Source organism: Aspergillus flavus, chromosome 5 (assembly GCF_009017415.1).
Source record: "Aspergillus flavus chromosome 5, complete sequence".
Classification (NCBI taxonomy): Eukaryota; Fungi; Ascomycota; class Eurotiomycetes; order Eurotiales; family Aspergillaceae; genus Aspergillus; species Aspergillus flavus.
The window spans coordinates 1,665,563-1,684,589 of NC_092408.1; the positions used below are offsets into that span (position 1 = coordinate 1,665,563).

The 19,027-nt window shown below is 48.0% G+C and overlaps 6 protein-coding genes and 1 non-coding gene across 7 annotated transcripts; 4 read left to right on the forward strand and 3 right to left on the reverse strand.

Moving 5' to 3' along the window:
• Positions 1–526: 526 nt before the first annotated feature.
• F9C07_6340 (putative beta-glucosidase) lies at positions 527–3,483 on the forward strand (the record flags this gene model as incomplete). The annotated part of the gene is made up of 10 exons (XM_071511456.1): positions 527–735; positions 756–850; positions 896–1,152; positions 1,224–1,331; positions 1,385–1,563; positions 1,626–1,694; positions 1,754–1,969; positions 2,019–2,316; positions 2,404–2,642; positions 2,706–3,483. The coding sequence occupies 10 exons, from the start codon at positions 527–529 to the stop codon at positions 3,481–3,483; spliced, it is 2,448 nt and encodes an 815-aa protein (XP_071364389.1).
• A 382-nt stretch (positions 3,484–3,865) lies between these two features.
• Positions 3,866–5,702, reverse strand: F9C07_6339 (uncharacterized protein; the record flags this gene model as incomplete). Its single annotated transcript, XM_041292831.1, has 3 exons — positions 3,866–5,425; positions 5,483–5,632; positions 5,679–5,702. The coding sequence occupies 3 exons, from the start codon at positions 5,700–5,702 to the stop codon at positions 3,866–3,868; spliced, it is 1,734 nt and encodes a 577-aa protein (XP_041147566.1).
• Positions 5,703–6,505: 803 nt separating this feature from the next.
• Positions 6,506–7,597, reverse strand: F9C07_2234042 (uncharacterized protein; the record flags this gene model as incomplete). The annotated part of the gene is made up of 4 exons (XM_041292832.1): positions 6,506–6,761; positions 6,815–6,948; positions 7,032–7,242; positions 7,332–7,597. 4 exons carry the CDS (start codon positions 7,595–7,597, stop codon positions 6,506–6,508), a joined length of 867 nt encoding a protein of 288 aa, XP_041147567.1.
• Positions 7,598–8,355: 758 nt separating this feature from the next.
• Positions 8,356–9,571, forward strand: F9C07_2107936 (uncharacterized protein; the record flags this gene model as incomplete). Its single annotated transcript, XM_071509032.1, has 3 exons — positions 8,356–8,770; positions 8,916–9,398; positions 9,510–9,571. 3 exons carry the CDS (start codon positions 8,356–8,358, stop codon positions 9,569–9,571), a joined length of 960 nt encoding a protein of 319 aa, XP_071364390.1.
• A 2,342-nt stretch (positions 9,572–11,913) lies between these two features.
• Positions 11,914–12,002, reverse strand: F9C07_t201. Its single transcript has one exon. It is a non-coding gene; the product is annotated as a tRNA-Asp (tRNA).
• A 2,211-nt stretch (positions 12,003–14,213) lies between these two features.
• Positions 14,214–18,173, forward strand: F9C07_6336 (GRAM domain protein; the record flags this gene model as incomplete). The annotated part of the gene is made up of 3 exons (XM_041292823.1): positions 14,214–14,650; positions 14,725–17,402; positions 17,455–18,173. The coding sequence occupies 3 exons, from the start codon at positions 14,214–14,216 to the stop codon at positions 18,171–18,173; spliced, it is 3,834 nt and encodes a 1,277-aa protein (XP_041147568.1).
• F9C07_1646899 (uncharacterized protein) lies at positions 18,050–18,748 on the forward strand. Its single transcript, XM_071508282.1, has one exon. It carries the CDS (start codon positions 18,272–18,274, stop codon positions 18,659–18,661), a length of 390 nt encoding a protein of 129 aa, XP_071364391.1. The 5' UTR covers positions 18,050–18,271; the 3' UTR covers positions 18,662–18,748.
• Positions 18,749–19,027: the final 279 nt, after the last annotated feature.

Consider the following 19,027-nt stretch of genomic DNA (forward strand, 5'->3'; position numbering starts at 1 on the left):
GCTTCCTCAGGCGATTCGTGGACCATTTATTAAATTCCCTTCCTCGCATTTCAGCCGTGAGCTTTAGCCGGACTATTATGATAGTTGCTGTCGGTCTGCATGGTGATTAACCGAAAACCTGTCGCCTGTATCGCAATCTCCCCTTCTCGATCCTTCATTTGTTCGATTCAATCTATTTGATCCACTGAGATGCCTGTGCTGCCTTGCTATCCTCCTCCGGAGAATCATCGGCGCCTGACATCATGAGAGCTATACGACGCATGGATTCCCAACCGGTGCCAGTTCCTAAATTGAAGGCGCCGACTTCCGTGGAGAGCTAGCCTTGGCTTACTGCTTTGCTGGTGTGGGGTTTAATACTTTTTTTTCCATGAGCTCATTTCATTTTCTCCGGCGGGCTAATCCATCCTGAGAAAATGACCTGAGATTTAAAGTCGTCGCATTTCCCCTCGGAGGATCTTTGCGATTCTTCCGTTTCTGCGTGGAGGCCGACACATTTACCTAAGGAAGCTCTGCTGAATCCAGAGAAATGGTTTCCGGTGTCTTTACGAAGGGGGTTCTGCTCCTGGGCCTCTTGTCGGGTCTGGCTCTTGGTCAAGATGAGAAGCCTCGCTACAAGGACCCCAGTGTTCCAGTGGAGGAGCGCGTCACTGATCTGCTGGGTCGCATGACGCTCGAGGAGAAGATGTCTCAATTGATTCAGGGTGCGATTGGAATTGTCTCGTTTTTACCAACAGGAGGTACTGATTGATCATCGCAGGCGACATCACCAATTGGATGAATGAGACTACTGGAGAATTCAACCTCACGGGTTTGGAATGGAGTACGAAAATGAGGGGTGGAATGTTCTACGGTAGGCAATTAACCTCACAGGATTGTTATTACAGTAGCTAACTAGCTATGGCTTTCAGTTGGATATCCGGTGCCTTGGGATTACATCGCAGACAATGTCAAGAAAGCTCAGGACTATATTCTCCAAAACACGACTCTCGGGATTCCCGCCATTGTTCAGACAGAATGTATGTTCTAGTCATGTTCGATTCGCTGAACCCTGCGCTGATAATCCTTGCTTTGATAGCTCTTCACGGATTCCTCATCGGTAATGCAACGATCTATAACTCTCCCATCGGGTTCGCATGCTCGTTCAACCCGGAGGTGAGCCCATCCTTCCTGAGACCTGTCAAACAAGGCCCACTAGAACAGAAAGCTAATAAACACAACTCCAGCTTATCGAGAAAATGGCACGCCTCATCGGTCAGGAGGCCTCAGCCCTTGGGGTTAACCACGTAATGGGACCAGTGGTTGATCTCGCCCGTGAACTGCGATTTGGAAGAGTAAGCCTTATACTTCATTTCCTCAATAGAACAGACCTAAAAGTCATGTACAGGTCGAAGAGACGTACGGTGAAGACCCGTTCCTTGCAGGAGAAATTGGATACCACTATACCAAGGGCATCCAAAGCCACAATATCTCCGCCAACGTCAAGCACTTTGTGGGATTTTCCCAACCCGAGCAAGGTCTCAACACTGCACCTGTCCACGGAGGAGAGAGATATCTGCGCACGACGTATGTACTTTCTTCTAGTTAACTGGAGTTCTACCCAGCAATGACTAACCAAGTCGATACAGTTGGTTGCCATCATTCAAGCGCGCCATTATGGATGCCGGAGCGTGGAGTATCATGAGTGCGTACCACTCGTAAGTATACATTGTGCCTTACATATTGTCTTTATTTAATCAGTATTAACCAAAAACAGATACGACGGTATCCCCGCCGTAGCCGACTACCACACCCTCACCGAAATCCTCCGCGAAGAATGGGGCTACAAATACTGGGTAACCAGTGACGCCGGCGCCAGCGACAGAGTCTGCACAGCCTTCAAACTCTGCCGCGCGGACCCCATCGACAAGGAAGCCGTTACACTTGCCATCCTCCCAGCCGGAAACGACGTCGAAATGGGCGGTGGCTCATAGTAAGTGTCACCCTCCCAGCCAGTGGATAATCGTCTAACACAAGATTAGCAACTTCGAAACGATCATCGACCTGGTCAATGCCGGCAAGCTCGATATTGAAATCGTCAACACGGCTGTATCCCGTGTGCTCCGTGCGAAGTTCGAAATGGGCCTCTTCGAGAACCCCTACAATGCTGCTCCGGCGTCTGAGTGGAACAAGCTCATCCATACTCAGGAGGCTGTTGATCTTGCCCGTGAGCTGGATCGGGAGTCGATTGTTCTGCTGGAGAATCATGATAATGCGCTTCCGTTGAAGAAGAGTGGTAGTATCGCTGTTATCGGGCCTATGGCGCATGGGTTTATGAATGTGAGCTTTTCTAGTCTTCTTGCGGTTCATCGGAGATGAATAGCACATGCATGAGACAGCAGGGGCAATGCTAACTAACACACACAGTATGGAGACTACGTCGTCTACGAAAGCCAGTACCGCGGCGTGACCCCCTTGGACGGCATCAAAGCCGCCGTTGGCGACAAGGCAACGATCAACTACGCCCAGGGCTGCGAACGCTGGAGCAACGACCAATCCGGCTTCGCCGAGGCAGTCGAAGCAGCCAAGAAGTCCGACGTAGCAGTCGTAGTCGTGGGTACCTGGTCTCGCGACCAGAAGGAGCTCTGGGCCGGTCTCAACGCAACGTAAACCACCCCCTTCCCTCCACCCCAAAACAACTTGGATAGAAAACTAACAAAGGACCCTAGAACCGGCGAACACGTCGACGTAAACAGCCTCAGCCTCGTCGGCGCCCAAGCCCCCCTCATCAAAGCAATCATCGACACAGGCGTTCCCACCGTGGTCGTCCTCTCCAGCGGCAAGCCCATCACAGAACCCTGGCTCTCGAACAACACCGCCGCACTCGTCCAGCAATTCTACCCCTCCGAGCAAGGCGGAAATGCCCTCGCCGACGTCCTCTTCGGCGACTATAACCCCTCCGGAAAACTCTCCGTCAGCTTCCCGCACTCCGTTGGCGATCTGCCCATCTACTACGATTATCTGAACTCGGCGCGCGAGATCGGTGATGCTGGGTATATTTATTCGAATGGCACGCTGGAGTTCGGTCACCAGTATGCGCTTGGCAATCCCAAGGCGTGGTATCCCTTCGGGTATGGGAAGAGTTATTCGAGCTTCGAGTATGGGGCTGTGAAGCTTGATAAGACGAATGTGACGGAGGCGGATACGGTTACTGTTAGTGTTGATGTGAAGAATACGGATGCCGCGAGGGAGGGCACCGAGGTTGTGCAGGTGTATGTTGTTGATGAGGTTGCGTCGGTTGTGGTGCCGAATCGGTTGCTCAAGGGGTTCAAGAAGGTTGTTATTCCTGCTGGGCAGACCAAGACGGTGGAGATTCCGTTGAAGGTGCAGGATTTGGGGCTGTGGAATGTGCGCATGAAGTATGTTGTTGAGCCTGGGGCTTTTGGTGTGCTGGTGGGAAGTAGCTCGGAGGATATTCGGGGCAATGCTACTTTCTATGTGCAGTGATTGGGGAGTTAGCCTTGGGGTAAGCAGTGGATTCTGATTCAGAACTTTTGAATTATACATTGATTTGCTCGGCTATGATCAATATAGCACTTTTTGTGGACATGACTCGTAAATTACCGTGATTCATAGGCTGATGCGTAGTTGCGTGCCTTCTTCCTCCCCCGATTTGCAGTAATCGAAAATTATGCAATTCCTTCATAATAAACCCGAAAAACAGTTCATGAACGCAAAACGGCCATAAAGAAGAGAAGAAATATGTGTGATGTGAAGTATCTTACGTCTCTCGACGAAAGGTAATCGTCCATGCTCCGTGCGGGACCTTAAAGCTTGCAAACTCACCATGTCCTTTGGACTCGATGGTATGAGGGATGAAAACTAGGACTCAGCTAGAAGAGTCGTTTTTGCCTTCAGGTTCATTACTTGAGTTGGTATCGTTTTCAGCTGCTCCCTCGGCTTGCACTTGCGTGGTTTCACTAGCCTTCTGTGTGCTGGTACTGCCAGTCCGAACCGGTGTGCTAGGCTCTGCATAGCTATTCCTGTCTGCAGTTGACCTACCCTCTCGCCGAGTTTTCGCACCCTCCTTCAGCTTCTCCCACCGATCTCTGTATCTTCCCAAGACATTTCGTAGTTTGTCGTTCTCACGACCAACCTTGTCGAGCTCTTTCTCGCTCTGCTGGATCAGTTCCTCGAGCTCTCTGATGCGTTGCTCTTGATCTGTGGAGGCTGGCGTTGGGAGAGGAGCGATAGGTGAAGCGACAGCAGGAGTAGACTGTGGGAAGTGCTCTGGAGATGGGACATTCTGATGATGCATTGCTCTCAGGGATTGCTGCAAGGCCATAGAAGATGACTGCGCGTTAACCTCCCACATGTGTAAACGTTTGGACAAAGTATCAGTCAGATGTTTCAGAGCTTGGTTTTCCATCTGTAATTCCTCTAGAGTCTTAGGGCTCTGGATGCTGGTGAGTTTGTCTTTGCCGCGACTGCCCCTGCCCTTGCTCCCCGTCATGCTCTGACGCATTTCGGGTGATGGCGGTGTCTCACGGGCGTCCACGAAGTCCTCATCGCCCTCTTCGAAGCTACTTCTTCGGGCTTCCTTCTCGGCCCTGCTCAAGATCCCAGCATAGGAAACAGTTCCACCCGTTGTGGGCACGACGTAAAATGATTCAGCTGTGCTTCCTGTCCCCCCGCCCGTCGAATCTCGGACAGCTCGTAGGGCAGCGCGCGAAAATATTCTGCTGATATCTGTGTCCCCTGATTGACTCTGTCGATCGGAAACTGCAGGTTGACGGTCCACTTCCGTATCTGCTGATGTTTTGCGGGCAGAATCAGCCTTTTCCGACACGTCTGAACCCAAAGGGAGGCCTGCGAAAGCTAACGGTGCAGATAGTTTGGAGATAAGTCCTTCAAAAGTAGAATAGAACCGTTGAAATGGCTCCTCGGATGTGGCTTGTCTGTCCTTAGGATGGGACGACTCGGCGTCTGGAGGCACAAATTGTTGCGAGGTAATATCGGTAGGGCTGGCTGCAGGTGGATTCCATGACTGCTTAGATGGCGTCCGATTGGAGCGTTCCTTAGTCGCATAGGCCTGTCTTTCTCGTAATCTAGCCTCACTGGTCCTGATCTTTGCCGGTCCCTCTGTCATCTTCGCCCCTGCCTGCTGCGAGGAAACTGTAGGTGACACCGGGGAACCTCGGCGTGGTTGCGACGGTATGCCTCGAGCTGATGCCAAATTGCTAGCGATTGATGAAGTCTCCCTTGCCGGTAGGCGAGCGTGTCCTAATAGCTTTGGTGGGTGTTGCTGTGTATCCGTCTTCCCTCCTCCTGATTCTACTGTCACTTGTTGTGTACCCGGGGCAGCGGCGGGCGGATTCTCATGCTGGAAGCGCAAAATTTGGGCGAGCTTCTTATGGTGTTGCTCGAGAAGCTGTAGCGTCCTCAGGGCCTGTGATTTACACATGTGAGCGTCTATCAACCCTGCAGGGATAGCGGAAAAGCATACTTCACGATCTGAGCTTTTCTGGGCCGCCGCAGCAAACTCGCCCGCGGCCAGATCATGTTCCTCGCTCGCGGCAACTGGGTTTGACTTGCGGGTCTCAAGAACTGCATTTCGTGCATGGGTATGAGCCTTGCGCGGGGAGATTCTGTCAGGCTGGGTATACAACGCAAAAAGCCCCCAGTGTTGGTCGATGACATACCAAGGTAAGCGGTGCAGTCTCCATAGCTGCAGGAATCGCCTATCGCTCTCTCCAGGAGCGTCCGTTCAACTAACAGCCTTGATGGTGGACTGTGGGATGAAAGAATGACAAAAGCAACTTGTTGAAGTCACACCACACGAGTGACGCCATTACCCGCATCACGAGCCTGTACGGTAATTTACCAATACCGTTACCGATCTTAGTCATCCAGGTCTAGATCGCATATTTTTAGACACTCAAGAATGTACATATTACTTAACTACATAGTTACACCGTGTACGCCATGCCGTACTTTGCACCGAAGGTAACCCCCTGTTGCAATCTTCTCCTGAGCTACTACTTTGGGAGTCTGGCTGCCTTTACAGCGTATGTAACGTCGTAACCCGGGTTAAAAAGCAACGTTGCAAGCGGCGATATTCTCCCGATCCGGTGCTCGTGCTTGGTGCAGGATTCCTCGAGCACGGAAAGGAAATGGGGGCCAGAATATGGCTTTGACAGGAGCTACTGGCGAGCCATTTCATTCAATTCTGTTGACGTGGACTGAGCCTCCCAGCACCCCACACATGCGTATACGCTGAATATAGAGGGCTCTAGGATGGGCCTTTCCCCTACAGGCACTTATGCATACTTGACCGCTGCTTCTGGGCAGTCAGACTCCAAAACGTAAGACATATGTAACTATATTGAGACATGTATAAGATGTTAGGAAACAAGCAATCATGCCTTCCTTGGGCTTAACATAAGATAATGAGATTGTCAAAGCCCACTATGACGAACTTCCAATTTAGATAACCCCAGGGTCAACCAAAGGAAGACACAAAGATGCCTCATTTTACCTTGGTCGCTACATTGCCATCCGGCTTTGATATATGTTTCGTGCGAGCCGCTAGAGCATAAAGCGCCTCATCAGTATCCTCAATTTCTTCATGTGGCCCAGGCATCATTAGATCATAGTTGGCTTCATCTGGATCCAATTCTGCTGAGCAGAGCTCCCACTCTCTGAAATCACTCCATGGATCAAAGTGGGGAGTGCTGAAGACTGGATGATTCAACTCCTCAACGCCTTCCAGATCCACTATGAAGCTAAAGCGGGTTGTTAATTGAGATACCTCGGCTGTGCTGGACTAGATACATACCATCGCTCGGTTCCTTCGTCCCGTACAATATTACGTCGAGCAGGGTCACGGTGGGAAAGCCTGAAGCTGTAGAACTCTCTATACAATGTCTTTAGCTGAAGCTCCTTGAGAAAGTCTGTGGCGACAAAGAGGACCTACCGAAGAGCTTTAGCAAAGGCTATCCGCACTCGATTTCGCTTCTCAAGGGAAATTCAGAGAATATCCGTTCAAGGTTTACCCCAGGCAGTTTCTCCAAGAGAAACACCACAAAGTACCCATCAGGGACAGGATCATCATCATCCTGTTCAAAAGCAAGGAAGTCAATAAAGCGGGGTGTGCTGCTACAGCCACCCTCAGTAAGCTTTTCCAAAACAGATAGCTCTCGAAAGATTTCTTGGGTGATCGGGAGATAATCAGCACAGGATGTGTCCCCTGTCCAAGGCGCCATCCTGAACATTATTAGAACATGGATAAAGGTAGATGGTAAAAATATTGCTGCGGCTATTGTGGTCGCTCAAAACTCAAGGGGAGCGCATACTGGGCTTTGATCTTCATGACGGCTTTCGTACCTGGAGATGGGCCTTCAACCTGGGTAGCCACACATACTGAAGACACATCCTTGGTATGTCCAAATCTTTCATATTCATGTATCCGAAATTTCTCAGCTTGTATTACCCCCATTCGCCATGAAGTCTGGGTATTTTTGAAATAGAAAACATGATCTCTAGGAATAAAGTTATAGATTTCAGCGTCGGGGATCTCCCGGGGAGGATCAAAGAGCTCATCGTCTGGACTAGAATGCATATTTGAAGTAGGAAGTGCTGGCGAATTTGGATTATTCGTTGTGATGCTGGGCTTGTGAAGATATAGGGGGGGGGGCAATGCCCCAATATGAAGTAGGGATGATGGTCTCCAGGCTACAGCCTCGGCGCCTAGTACCTCATCCCTTCCTAGCAAAGGCGGTCCGACACACTACGAGGTGAACTGCTGCTACCTCTATATACTATTCACTAGTACTAGATACACCCTGTAGACTAACTTTATTACGCGTCGCTCATTGTGACAAGTCTGGACTATGAGTCAGTGGCAGTGCAGTCTCGAGAATTAACTGCTATATCAGACTTTTTTTCTGCTTACCATGCAAAGCAACCTTCCGTCTAAAACGGCCTTGTGCTATTTCGGGTCTTGCTCTACTACTCGAAATCTATTCTAACTAAATGCTCGAGGCTGAAGATGATATCTCTACTGCGAATAGGATATCAATTGTGTATTTTAATTCCAATGTCGAATTTGCTCTAGAGAAACTTCAGAAACACTAAGTATAGTCTCTTATTAGGATATGAGACCTTTCGATGAGGGAAAGCAGAGAGGCTGCGATTCTTACAGTATATAAGAGCAACAGATTAAGCGCCCCGAGTCTGGTTAATATACTATCTATAGTTGATTTCTCCCATTATCCACCCTTTATTTGGAACATACATGACTGTTGTGTCTAGATAATCACTGATCCTTATGGTTGCACGCAAGGAATACCGAAAGGCTGAGGTAAATTCCGGTATCTTATGCCTCGGAAAGGGTGGCTTAGGAGGAGACAGGAGAAATATTCTCTTTTAGGGGCTTCGACCTATAGGAGATTCACTTCACCATCAGGTCCTGCCGCCAATATATTCCCGCACAAGGGCCTTCTCACCAACACCTCCCTCCACCATTGCCCCCTGCTCAAGCGCTACATTTTAAAGGTTGTTCAACAAGACTCTCAGCAACCGCAGGTGAAGCTCCTATCTTGCAAAGATGTAACGCAAGACTCATTCTCCATGGTTTTATCGCACCCCAGGCATCATTCCTCAGGTACTGGGTTGGGCAGTGTCACATTTACTGGTCATCTTGAACCTTGGCAAAATTTCCAGCAAGAAGTTCGTGCAGTGCTCAACCCATCCCGAGCCAATAACAGCCGTTCTTACCAACATGGACATCACGGTAAGTGCTTGCCATCACTCATGACGGAACACATGTGATAACAGATCGATCTCTACGTACAGGCCAGATAGCCCGATACATGTGGAAGTACCAACTGAAATATGGTTTTATGACGAATTATAAATATACCATTTTCGTACGCCAGGATCTCGTTCCGGTTGCTACCGATTCAGGAGAGGTGAAGCAACTGGTGTTGGTTTATTCGCCCCTATTTCACACGATGAACAGTCTATCGATCACGGTGGCCCGACACCATCTGTCTCAGTTCGTGAGTGCATGTTGTACCTCATGGTGAAGAGCCGTCAAGATCGTGAGTTCCCAAGCCAAAGCTATATAGCACTAGATGATTGGGTTCATGACAAGTATACGGCGACCACTGAGAAGCCCGGGCCCCGCCTGAAGCATATAACAGAAGCGGCACGCGGCCCGAAAAAGTCTGAGAACCCTAAACCTCGGGATTCTCAGCCACGGGGTAGAGGTGCCTTAGGGTCTTCTAATCAGCAGAATGCCGCTCAAAGTGCAAATCCACGAGGAGCACCAAGTACAATGGAAAGTTCTGCTCAGAGAGTAAATCCACAAGGAGCACCAAGTTTCAGGCACCCGATGGAGACCCGTGGCCAGGCAAAAGGTAAGTCTGGAGATAATAAGGAGCGAAAGAGATGATGAGTTCAATCGAGGGTTCCAGGGTAGGGAAAAGAAGTGTTTAGTGTGCGCCGTGCCTAGCCTAAGGTGTTGCCAGACAAGAGCCGGGCAAATCTCTCTCGCAAGTGGATCTTAATGTCCAAGTCCTTCTTTCAATGATGGATGGTGGCTAGAGCATAGGAGATCTATCATTTGAAATACTTGACAAGCCTGTAGTACTTTTACAGCAAATATTGCTCGCGGTTTCCTTTGTTTTTTATTCTTATTGTTGTCGTCATTGTGGTCCTTATTTTTCTTCCTTTTCTTGTTCATCAACCTATTTGTTCCTATATTTATATGTCAATAATTTCCTATTAGTTTGCTATACCTTGCAAGTTTACAACTGTACATACTTAGCATCAATCCTGATACTTTGCTTTTGTTGAACCGGGACGGCTCTTCTCATAACATTTCGGAAAAAGTAAGCGCGGGTCCTTCAAAAAGTTGCAATTCCAAACCCATACTTTCGACAGGACCTTTCAAATTTTTGCCAGCGCAAATGTCCCTGATTCATCGTCCAGAAAACACTCACTTGAGAATGAGGCGTTGCGTTATGAGAGTAAACACGGTTCTCGCCTTGGCGAAATCCTCACAAATGTCTGTCGAGAAACTACGTATAAAGCTGCAGCTGTGGATCAGGGTTTTATTAATAGTAGTTATAGAGGCCCGAGGGTGCCCACCGGTTTAGCATGGACTGGTTGTTTTTTTAGACATCATCATGGGCCCAAACAGCGACACCAAGCGCAGTAGGGATATATGGGTCATAGTTTCCATACTGATAGGAGAAGTAGTGTATCTTGTATCTGTAGAAGGGGAAGCAGAGGGTGTTCTTGGACTTGATGTGATAGTAAAGGGGCCATCGCGTTAACGACGTCGTGAATATGATTTCCCTAAGTTAGGGAGTAAAGTACGGGTTCTTTTTTTATTTGTGAAAATGTACTCCACGCCATAAACAATAACTGCTGTTGCTTGAAGCAGTACCTGTTACTAATCATGAATATCTTAGGGCATTTATCCCTCAGACATCTGGATAAGAGAACAAGCCCAATGACTCGCCACAACCCACAATTTAAATCATTCCGCGAGTGATAAAGAAAGCGTAAAACGCGCACTAAGAGCTTGGAATTTACCCGAGCCTAGGCCTGCAGGCCTATCAGAGAATGTTATAAATATTTAGAGGTGAACGAGTAAAAGTCACCATTTCTGTATGTGTCCTTGCGACTTGTCCGCCCTGTTTACTGGGCTCTATCGATGGACGGACAGTGTGTACAATGCTTGGATGTGCTATAAAAGCCTTCCCTCTGCTTAGAATATAGGGAGTATGCGTCTCTAGAAAGACCCGCTACTTGTGTGAGCAAGAAAAGCAGTAGGTCTGTTATTAAATGAGCGTTGCTCCAGATCTTATCGAGTCCGAAAAAGGTGTTGAGAAATGTATTCCGGCCTTCAACATAATAAGAACTAAACCAAAGCTCCCTCCTGAGAACATCGGTGGAAGGCTCTATCCCTCGTGGAATACTAAGAACGATGGTGCGTTAAATATGAGAGCCGGCGAAGGGTCTCCATACAAGCGATCCTGACACCTACTCTGTCAATGTGTAAGCGAATATGAATGCCTCAAGTTGCTCTGTCAAGACACTTGCCAAAAAATCCGGAAACGAACTTCTTTGCCTTTTCTAAGAAGAAGAACGATACTGATCAGAACGTTAAAAAGAAAACGATTGAACTGCGAAAGGCAAGGGGTTTCTGTAGCCGAAGAGCAATCTCCTTGTTCGCAGCCTTGGAAAGCACGAACGGAACTCAGCATCCATGAGGCTCTACTCAGATGGCACCTGCGCACCGTATACTTGAAGCGCATAGCAGTTTCTTCAGGTAGATTTACAGTCGGCCGTTAGTAGGCTTCCAAGCCAGCGTGACTCTACCCTTTTTTTCAATGCTGATAGTTCCGTTTCCAGCATGTTCCCATGCAATTGTTACTTACTGTGATTATAAAAAAAGTCAAATTTTTTCTAATATTCTGTACGCGATGGTGTCTAGTAGTACATCAGATCACAGATTTGATTTAAGACCTAAGGTACTACAGAACAATGCAAGGTAGCTATGCTACACTAAACTCTATTTAAGGCAGGCCTTAGTGGTAATGGATATGTAACTCAATTACAAGACGGGATAAAATATATATTAGTCGAAGAGGGTTTTCATGGGTTGTCCGGTTAGGATTCTGCAACATGATACCTATATTTATATATCAGTACAGCTCATCGGCCAAGACCGCTTGATAGTATTTTTTGGGGTGGGATCTTGATATTTTCGAACACTATTGCTTTTCTGGGGAAGGCAACCGAGTGTAAATGGAGGATACATGTTCTACGATGATATGAAGAAGAGGGAAAAGAAATAGTAAGGAATATGGCTGCTATCCCTGGGTCCACTTGCGGAACTTGATAGCAAAATCAAAAAAATGTCTCCCCGACTGGGAGTCGAACCCAGGTCTCCCGCGCTTGTTCTCATTAGAGATGACAAGCGGAAATCATGACCGTTAGACCATCGAGGAATTATTGAGAACAAAGAGAGATATATTGATAATTGTACCAAAATGAGCCATATGGTGGTCGTTACCCTAGTATCCGTAAATTCGAACTGTGTCACCAAAGGCACGAAGGTTAACCTAGCTCCAAGTATGAGCTGAGCAATGATAATTTTTCATCCTTGGTACATGATGAGCACGCTTGCGACCTTCAATCCATGGACTATCTTTGGAGAATCATGGGGTCTCAGCGTCAGCGTGACTACGCCCATATGTGATACATCTACGCAGTAGTATCATATTGATGGAGGCAAGGCTTGCTACGCAACATTTTGCCTGGAACAATTGAGTTACGATTGACTACTAGAATGTAGAAGATTTGCGCTTTCTTGTATGGCTTGCTCTAAGTCTGTTTGGCTCATAAACCACCACTTACCACTTAGATGAGGCTAGAGAATGATTATGCCAATGTTGAGACTGCTAAATGATCCCTGACTACTCTATATCGGTGGAGCGTTCGCTCCCTATATACCTTTACTAAAGTATAATACGATCATGTAGCTTGGACCATACTGCCTGAGTACGTTACTTTTATACAAACACAATACTATCACTAGGGACCTCCAAAGGGCATCACCCTGGAGACATCTCCTTTTGTTCAGCTTCGACTATGACCTAAATAAAGTACTGTATTAGAAAACTAGGTAGGTGTTTTAAACTAAAATAGCGACTATGCAATATCTCATGAGATAACAAAGAGTGGCACCGATAATAGGTTAATCCACATTTGAGGTTTGGAAGGAAAGCTATCTAGTAAGTAACTGCCCCTTATACGCGATAAGGAGGTTATTTTTTTGCTTAATTACGACTCAAGATATACTCCGTACTACCCGAGTTAATCGGATCTCGCAGATCCCTGCATCATGCCTGCATTCGCGATAGTGTGATTGTACGGGATATTTATACTCAGACCCTGGCCCAAAGTCCCGCCTACTGACTTGTACTGAGTACCTAGAGTAGAGAAGGGACCTAAACAGATCAGTTAGGTAGAAGTGCATCGAGTATATAGCGATAAATTGGAGCGTTCTGAAGGCGGGGATATTCCGACAAACGAAGCCATGCCATGCATTATAGCTGGATCTGATTAATGTACGGTATATCAACGAGACAATCCTCACTAAGTCTTTAGGAAACGAGTACGGGGGCCACCCATTCATAGACCTCACCTTAGTTACGAATACGAGTTTAATTACGTACAGCCACAATTGGCACGAGAGGCTAAGGGGGTGAGCATACTGTATACTCGCAACAGCACTGTTGGGCGGGTCGGAGACTGGATACCTCCGAGTGGGGTTCTCTCGCGGCAGAGTTGCCCCCTGATAATCCGATGCTAAATAAAACCCGTAAACCTCAATCAAGTTTGTTCTTCCTGAGTCGTGCGATCTAAAGGGAAGAGAATATTGTGTTCTTTTCGGTGATTTGTATAGTATAGGAATATGATGGGTCTATTAATAGCTCTGTCTTGGCGCTTACTTGTAGGTGAATATGGATGTGAGATGTGCGAATAATGGTTCTGAAACAAAAACATATGTTGCATAGTGTACTCCGTACTAGTAGTTCAAACTTAGTATTCTGCATAATCAGTCCAGAAAAATGGGCGATTTTAGTACCTCCGCCCAGATTAGCCATGGGTTGATAAAAATAGGGTTAATGATCGTCATGTTACCCCTGATGGCTGAGTCAGCCCATAAGGCTTTTAGGCTAGTCCTGGTTTGGTAAGTCAGCAGTTTGACGGTTCCTGCTCCAGAACGAGTTACGTCTGTAACCTCGACTGCGGAGTTGATGTTAACTTCCAGCCGTGATCGCTTCGTCATTCCCATTCTCCCTCCCCCCAATTCTCCCGCTCAACTTTCCCCTTTATTACCACTTTGTTGACACTTTATCTTATTAGTACTCTTGTACTTTCTCTTTTTCTATAAAGTATACACCAAAAGGGGGAGACAGGACTAATCTGATGGCTTCCCGACCGGCGGTATCTTTCCCCTCCGTCTAGCTTCATACGCTGCTCCGATCAGCAACTATTTCAGGGCGGGACACGCTGTACTCTACCATGTACTTTTGCCCTCGACACTCCACATATATCGCGTCTTTTACCTCTCTTACGTTTTTGTTATTATATCGCTCGAGTTACCTCTCTTACGTTAAAGCTGAATCGGATTCGAATTTCTCCGATTCTTCATGGAGGACAATTCCCTAAACCCCCAAGCCCACCCGGCTTTCTCGTCAGACATGCAGAGTATCGGCAAACTTAATCGCTCAAAAACCTCCATTGATGATGCATTAGGAAGCTCTGGCAGAAGCAATGGCCGATCGTCGTCGATCGACTCTACTTCCGACAGACCGAAGTCTCAAGCGGGCGAAGGAACTGATTCTGCAAAGGCTGGTCCCAGCGGATTCTCAAAGCTCCTTGCCGCTAGGAAGAAGCGGAAGAAGAAGGAAAACCAAAAGGCGACGGAAGAGTTGCCGACACAATTCGAATTGGAAGGGGAGAAAGATGCACAAGATAGGCCAGATGAGCCTTCTGAAGACAGGCCTCCATCCGCAGCTAACAACGACGGCCTAAACCCCCAGAATGACGAAGTCAACTTGCTTACTGATGATTCTGAACCTGAGCGGTGAGTTATGCCGGTTCATGTAGCGCTGTATCGGCAATAAATAGCAAAATGCTGATTAGTCACTGTTTCTCCAGGACCCCTTCTCTCACTGCTCAAAAGTCCCATGCTGGTTTTTACACGACTTCCTCACCTTTAACAAAGACAACATCTACGGACGCAAATGACACTGATAGTGCTCAAGCGGATGTAGAATCTGCTGTTAGTGGGCCAAGTGCCACTGCCCATTCTGAGTCCAACGCAGATACAGAGCTCTCGAGGCCCACTTCTCAACCAAGCTCGACATTGGGTGTCCCAGAAGATCGCGGTGGCAAGAAAAGAAGCGTTTCACCAGGGAGACGGTGGAAAGGCGCATTCGGCTCGAGCCAGGATAAAAAAGACTCCAATCGTGATCGGTCATCTTCTACCCAAAGTGAGGGCAAGAAAGGTGGAGGTCTATTCGGAAACAGTAGAAGAAGCAGCACATCATCGAAAAAAGCCCCGACCATTGTCGCCGAGTCTCCTCCGCCTCTGCCACCTCTAATTCGTACTGACGTCAAGGAAGAGAAACCTGCGCAGCCGTCAGATCACGCTGCTCCAAGCACGCCTCCCCGCCGTACTATCCCAGCACCCCACACTACAGTGACCCCACCTACACCTCGAACCGAAGCTGCCGCTAATCTCTTCTCGTCTCCGGATGTCACTGAATCGCCTGACTCTCTGAAAGGGAAAGACCCGTTGCCGCCGGGAGTTGTCGTCAGCCCGTCAGGAAACATGATCTCGCACCGGCGTGTCCGGTCTGCTTCTTCTGTTAGCCACAAGCCCAGTAAGCTGTCTAACTCTATATCCGCCCTGGGCCCAACTATCGAAGAAGCGAAGGCGACCTCGAAGACCAACCTTGGCACCCAACAAACTGGATTTTTTTCCTCTGTCTTCAGTGCGGCACAAAATGCTGCCTCAACGCTTAGTAGCAGCCTCAATACTCAGTCAAAGACCCGCAGCCCCTCACAACAGGTGTCCACGGAGTCTGAGAACATCTCGACTAAGGACGGAGAAAGTAGCCAGAACGAAACGCAGGAATCTAGCAAAACCGAACGGAAAAAGCCACTGGCAATCGAGACACTAGGAACCGGGGATCTTGACTTCAGCCACTTGGATATTGCTGTGCCGCCGGGTGGATCCGTCTCAACACCCGACGGTGTTGTTATCACTAAGCCGGACATACCATCTGACAAGCGCAAAAACACCGCAGTTCATCAGCGAGATGAGGAGGCAGCAAGGCTTGAAGATCGACATGCTGCGCGTGCGGTCACCATGGCCTACGAAAAGCCGTCAGAGGTTTCGGTGGTCCCGCCATCAGATGAGAGCCTGGAACTACAATCCACAAGCTCACTTCCGAGAGACGCCACTGGTGACCACACCTCTCCAAGTGGCAGCGTACTAGATGGTGAAATCAGCGTTCGACCTTCTCGTAGTGGAAGTGTACGCAGCCGCCTGACTCGGCGGCGTCATCGAGGCTCGTCAGCAGCAACTGCATCAACTGCAGCTGCCGCTGGGGCTAGTGCGATGGCACTGGGGATTCCAGGGGGTAATTCAAGCGTGCCACGGCTGACTGGGTTTGCAGTTGCTAGTAAGAAGCGGAACAGGGACTTCCATCAACTGTTCCGCAGCGTCCCTGAAGATGATTATTTGATCGAGGATTATAGCTGTGCCTTACAACGGGAGATCATCCTGGCCGGACGAATCTACGTATCGGAGGGTCATATTTGTTTTTCGAGCAATATCTTAGGCTGGGTGACTACCCTGGTCATTAGCTTTGACGAAATTGTCGCGATAGAGAAGGAGTCAACAGCGATGGTGTTCCCTAATGCAATTGCTATTCAAACTCTGCATGCTCGCCACACTTTCCGAAGTTTGCTCAGCCGAGAATCTACCTACGATTTGATGGTTAACATCTGGAAGATTAATCATCCCACTCTCAAGAGCTCAGTAAATGGCACCAGAGTCGAGCAAGGTACAGGAGACAAAACTGAGAAGGCAGGAGAGGAGAGTGAGGGCGGGAGTGAAGACGAAGACGAGATTTATGATGAGGACGAAGACGGTGACAACGCTGACAGTTTCTTTGAGCCTGGCGATGCCAGCGTCAATGGAAGTGATAAGTCACTGCCACTTAAGGGTCTCAGCCGGCAAGCTTCTGGGAACCTTCCAGTCAATGGCACAGCCCCAGCAACATCGAACACTAATGGCGACCCTCGAGGTGGAAAATCAGCAAACGAAAACGTAGATGGAGATTTCCCTGGCCCTACTACCCATGGTCCTACGACATACACTGATCCTGCGGGCCAGTATGATAAAGTTATCAAAGATGAGATTATTCCTGCTCCACTGGGGAAGGTTTATTCTTATGTATTTGGACCGGCATCGACAAACTTTATGCCCAAGTTTCTTGTAGACAATCAAAAATCCGGCGAGCTCCAGTTTGATATTGAAAGCGGTGGTCTGACCAACGAAAGCAGGACGAGACAATACTCGTACATCAAACCACTTAATGGGTCCATCGGACCTAAACAAACCAAATGTATCAGTACTGAAACCCTGGACTTCTTAGACTTGGAAAAGGCAGTTCTCGTTACACTAAGTACTCAGACTCCAGACGTACCAAGTGGTAATGTTTTCTGCACCAAGACGAAGTACCTGTTCACCTGGGCCGCGAACAACCAAACACGTTTCTTAATGACGTGCACCATCGAATGGTCCGGAAAAAGTTGGCTGAAAGGTAAGTTCGCTACTATTCTCGGTTCTAAGACCAATACACTGATGCGGTTTAGGTCCTATTGAGAAGGGTGCTATTGATGGTCAGGGAACGTTCGGGAGCGATCTCATCAGTGCACTCAGAGCTGCTGTTGCTCCTCGTGCTCGCGCCGCCTCCAAGGTAGGAGGCAAAGGGAAAGGACGCCGCAAGAGGGGAGATGTTGCCAACGAGGAAGCGGCTGCTGCTGCTGCCAAAGCAGCAAGCGATGCGACCAAGCAACAAGCACAGACTTGGGGACCTCTGGAACCTATACGCGGAGTTTTAGAACCTATAGCAGGTATTCTCAAGCCTCTGTGGAACGGAAACTTGGCTGTTCTAGTCATTGGTATATTGCTCTTCCTGATTTTTTTCCGGACACCCTCACAGCCGTCAATGTTGTCACACGACATTGGATGTCCCGGCTATTCATTACCTCAGCGCCTGGCCGCTTATGAGGAGATGTGGAGAAGAGAGGAGAGCGAGCTGTGGAGTTGGTTAGAGGACCGCGTGGGGATGGACGGCATGGTCTTCCCAACCGTCAATAGGCCAGGTGAATCGCGGGCGCATGAAAGAGCTCGAAAAATACAGAGCGGGCGTGATTTCATTAACAAGCTAGACGAAGACAAGATGTCAGTTCGCGAGATGGACCACGCTATACGTACCACCCGCGAGAAGCTCGACACTCTTGAAAAGATCTTGACCAATCGGAAAATGCAAGCGACGGCAGGGGAGGACACAATGCATTCGGAATTGTAGAAAGGTGAGTTACCTATCTACTGGAGAAGATTCAGCCAAGAGGCAAGGGACAACGACAACAGAAATTTCTATCCTGAACTCTTGTACAGTTGAGTTCAATGTCATTCACTTTACTTTTCCTTTTTCAATGTTGGAATTTACCGTCTTTATTTCAGCGGGGGCTTGGTGTTTGGACTTCTATTACATTCCCCTCTCACATGCAATTAACAGGTCATTTCCCACAAGAATCAGCGATTGATTTGCATACTGCTGAGCGGAGCACTATCTTTCCTTTCTTTGTGTTTCTATATTTGCTTTGGATTTGTTCTGACCAGCTCTCGGGAGAGTTTCTTTGTACATGTGCACCCACTCTATGTCTATACAACAATCTCAAACTAGCTTTTCCTTGTGTCGCTTGGTCTATCCCGGTTCTTGTGATGACCCTTCGGATCTTCTCAGACGTGTACGAACGGGCCATATGCTTTTTGGTCCTTAAAGTAGTGTACTAATGCTCCTAGAAACGAAATAAGCTTTTAGGGTTACTGCCGAGTAAACGTATTCTAATATTATCCCAGTGGCCATTTTTTGAGAAACCTAAGGTAGGTGGCTAGGTTCGGTATGCATGATTTCAGTAATCTATGCACGGAGTATCGTTTATGTCTTCTGGGTGGTTATCGGTAGGCTATAGATTCTGGTAGGATAGAATATGTCTAGCAAGAACAACAGATCTAGGCCATTGATTACTTCTTAGAAGGTTTGAAATCAAGTCTTGTGTATAGTACAGTACATAACTCAGCAGTGCACAAGACAGCATTACATTTGTACAAAAATATGCCAAAGCTAGATCAAACGACATCAATAGCATGACAAGCAAA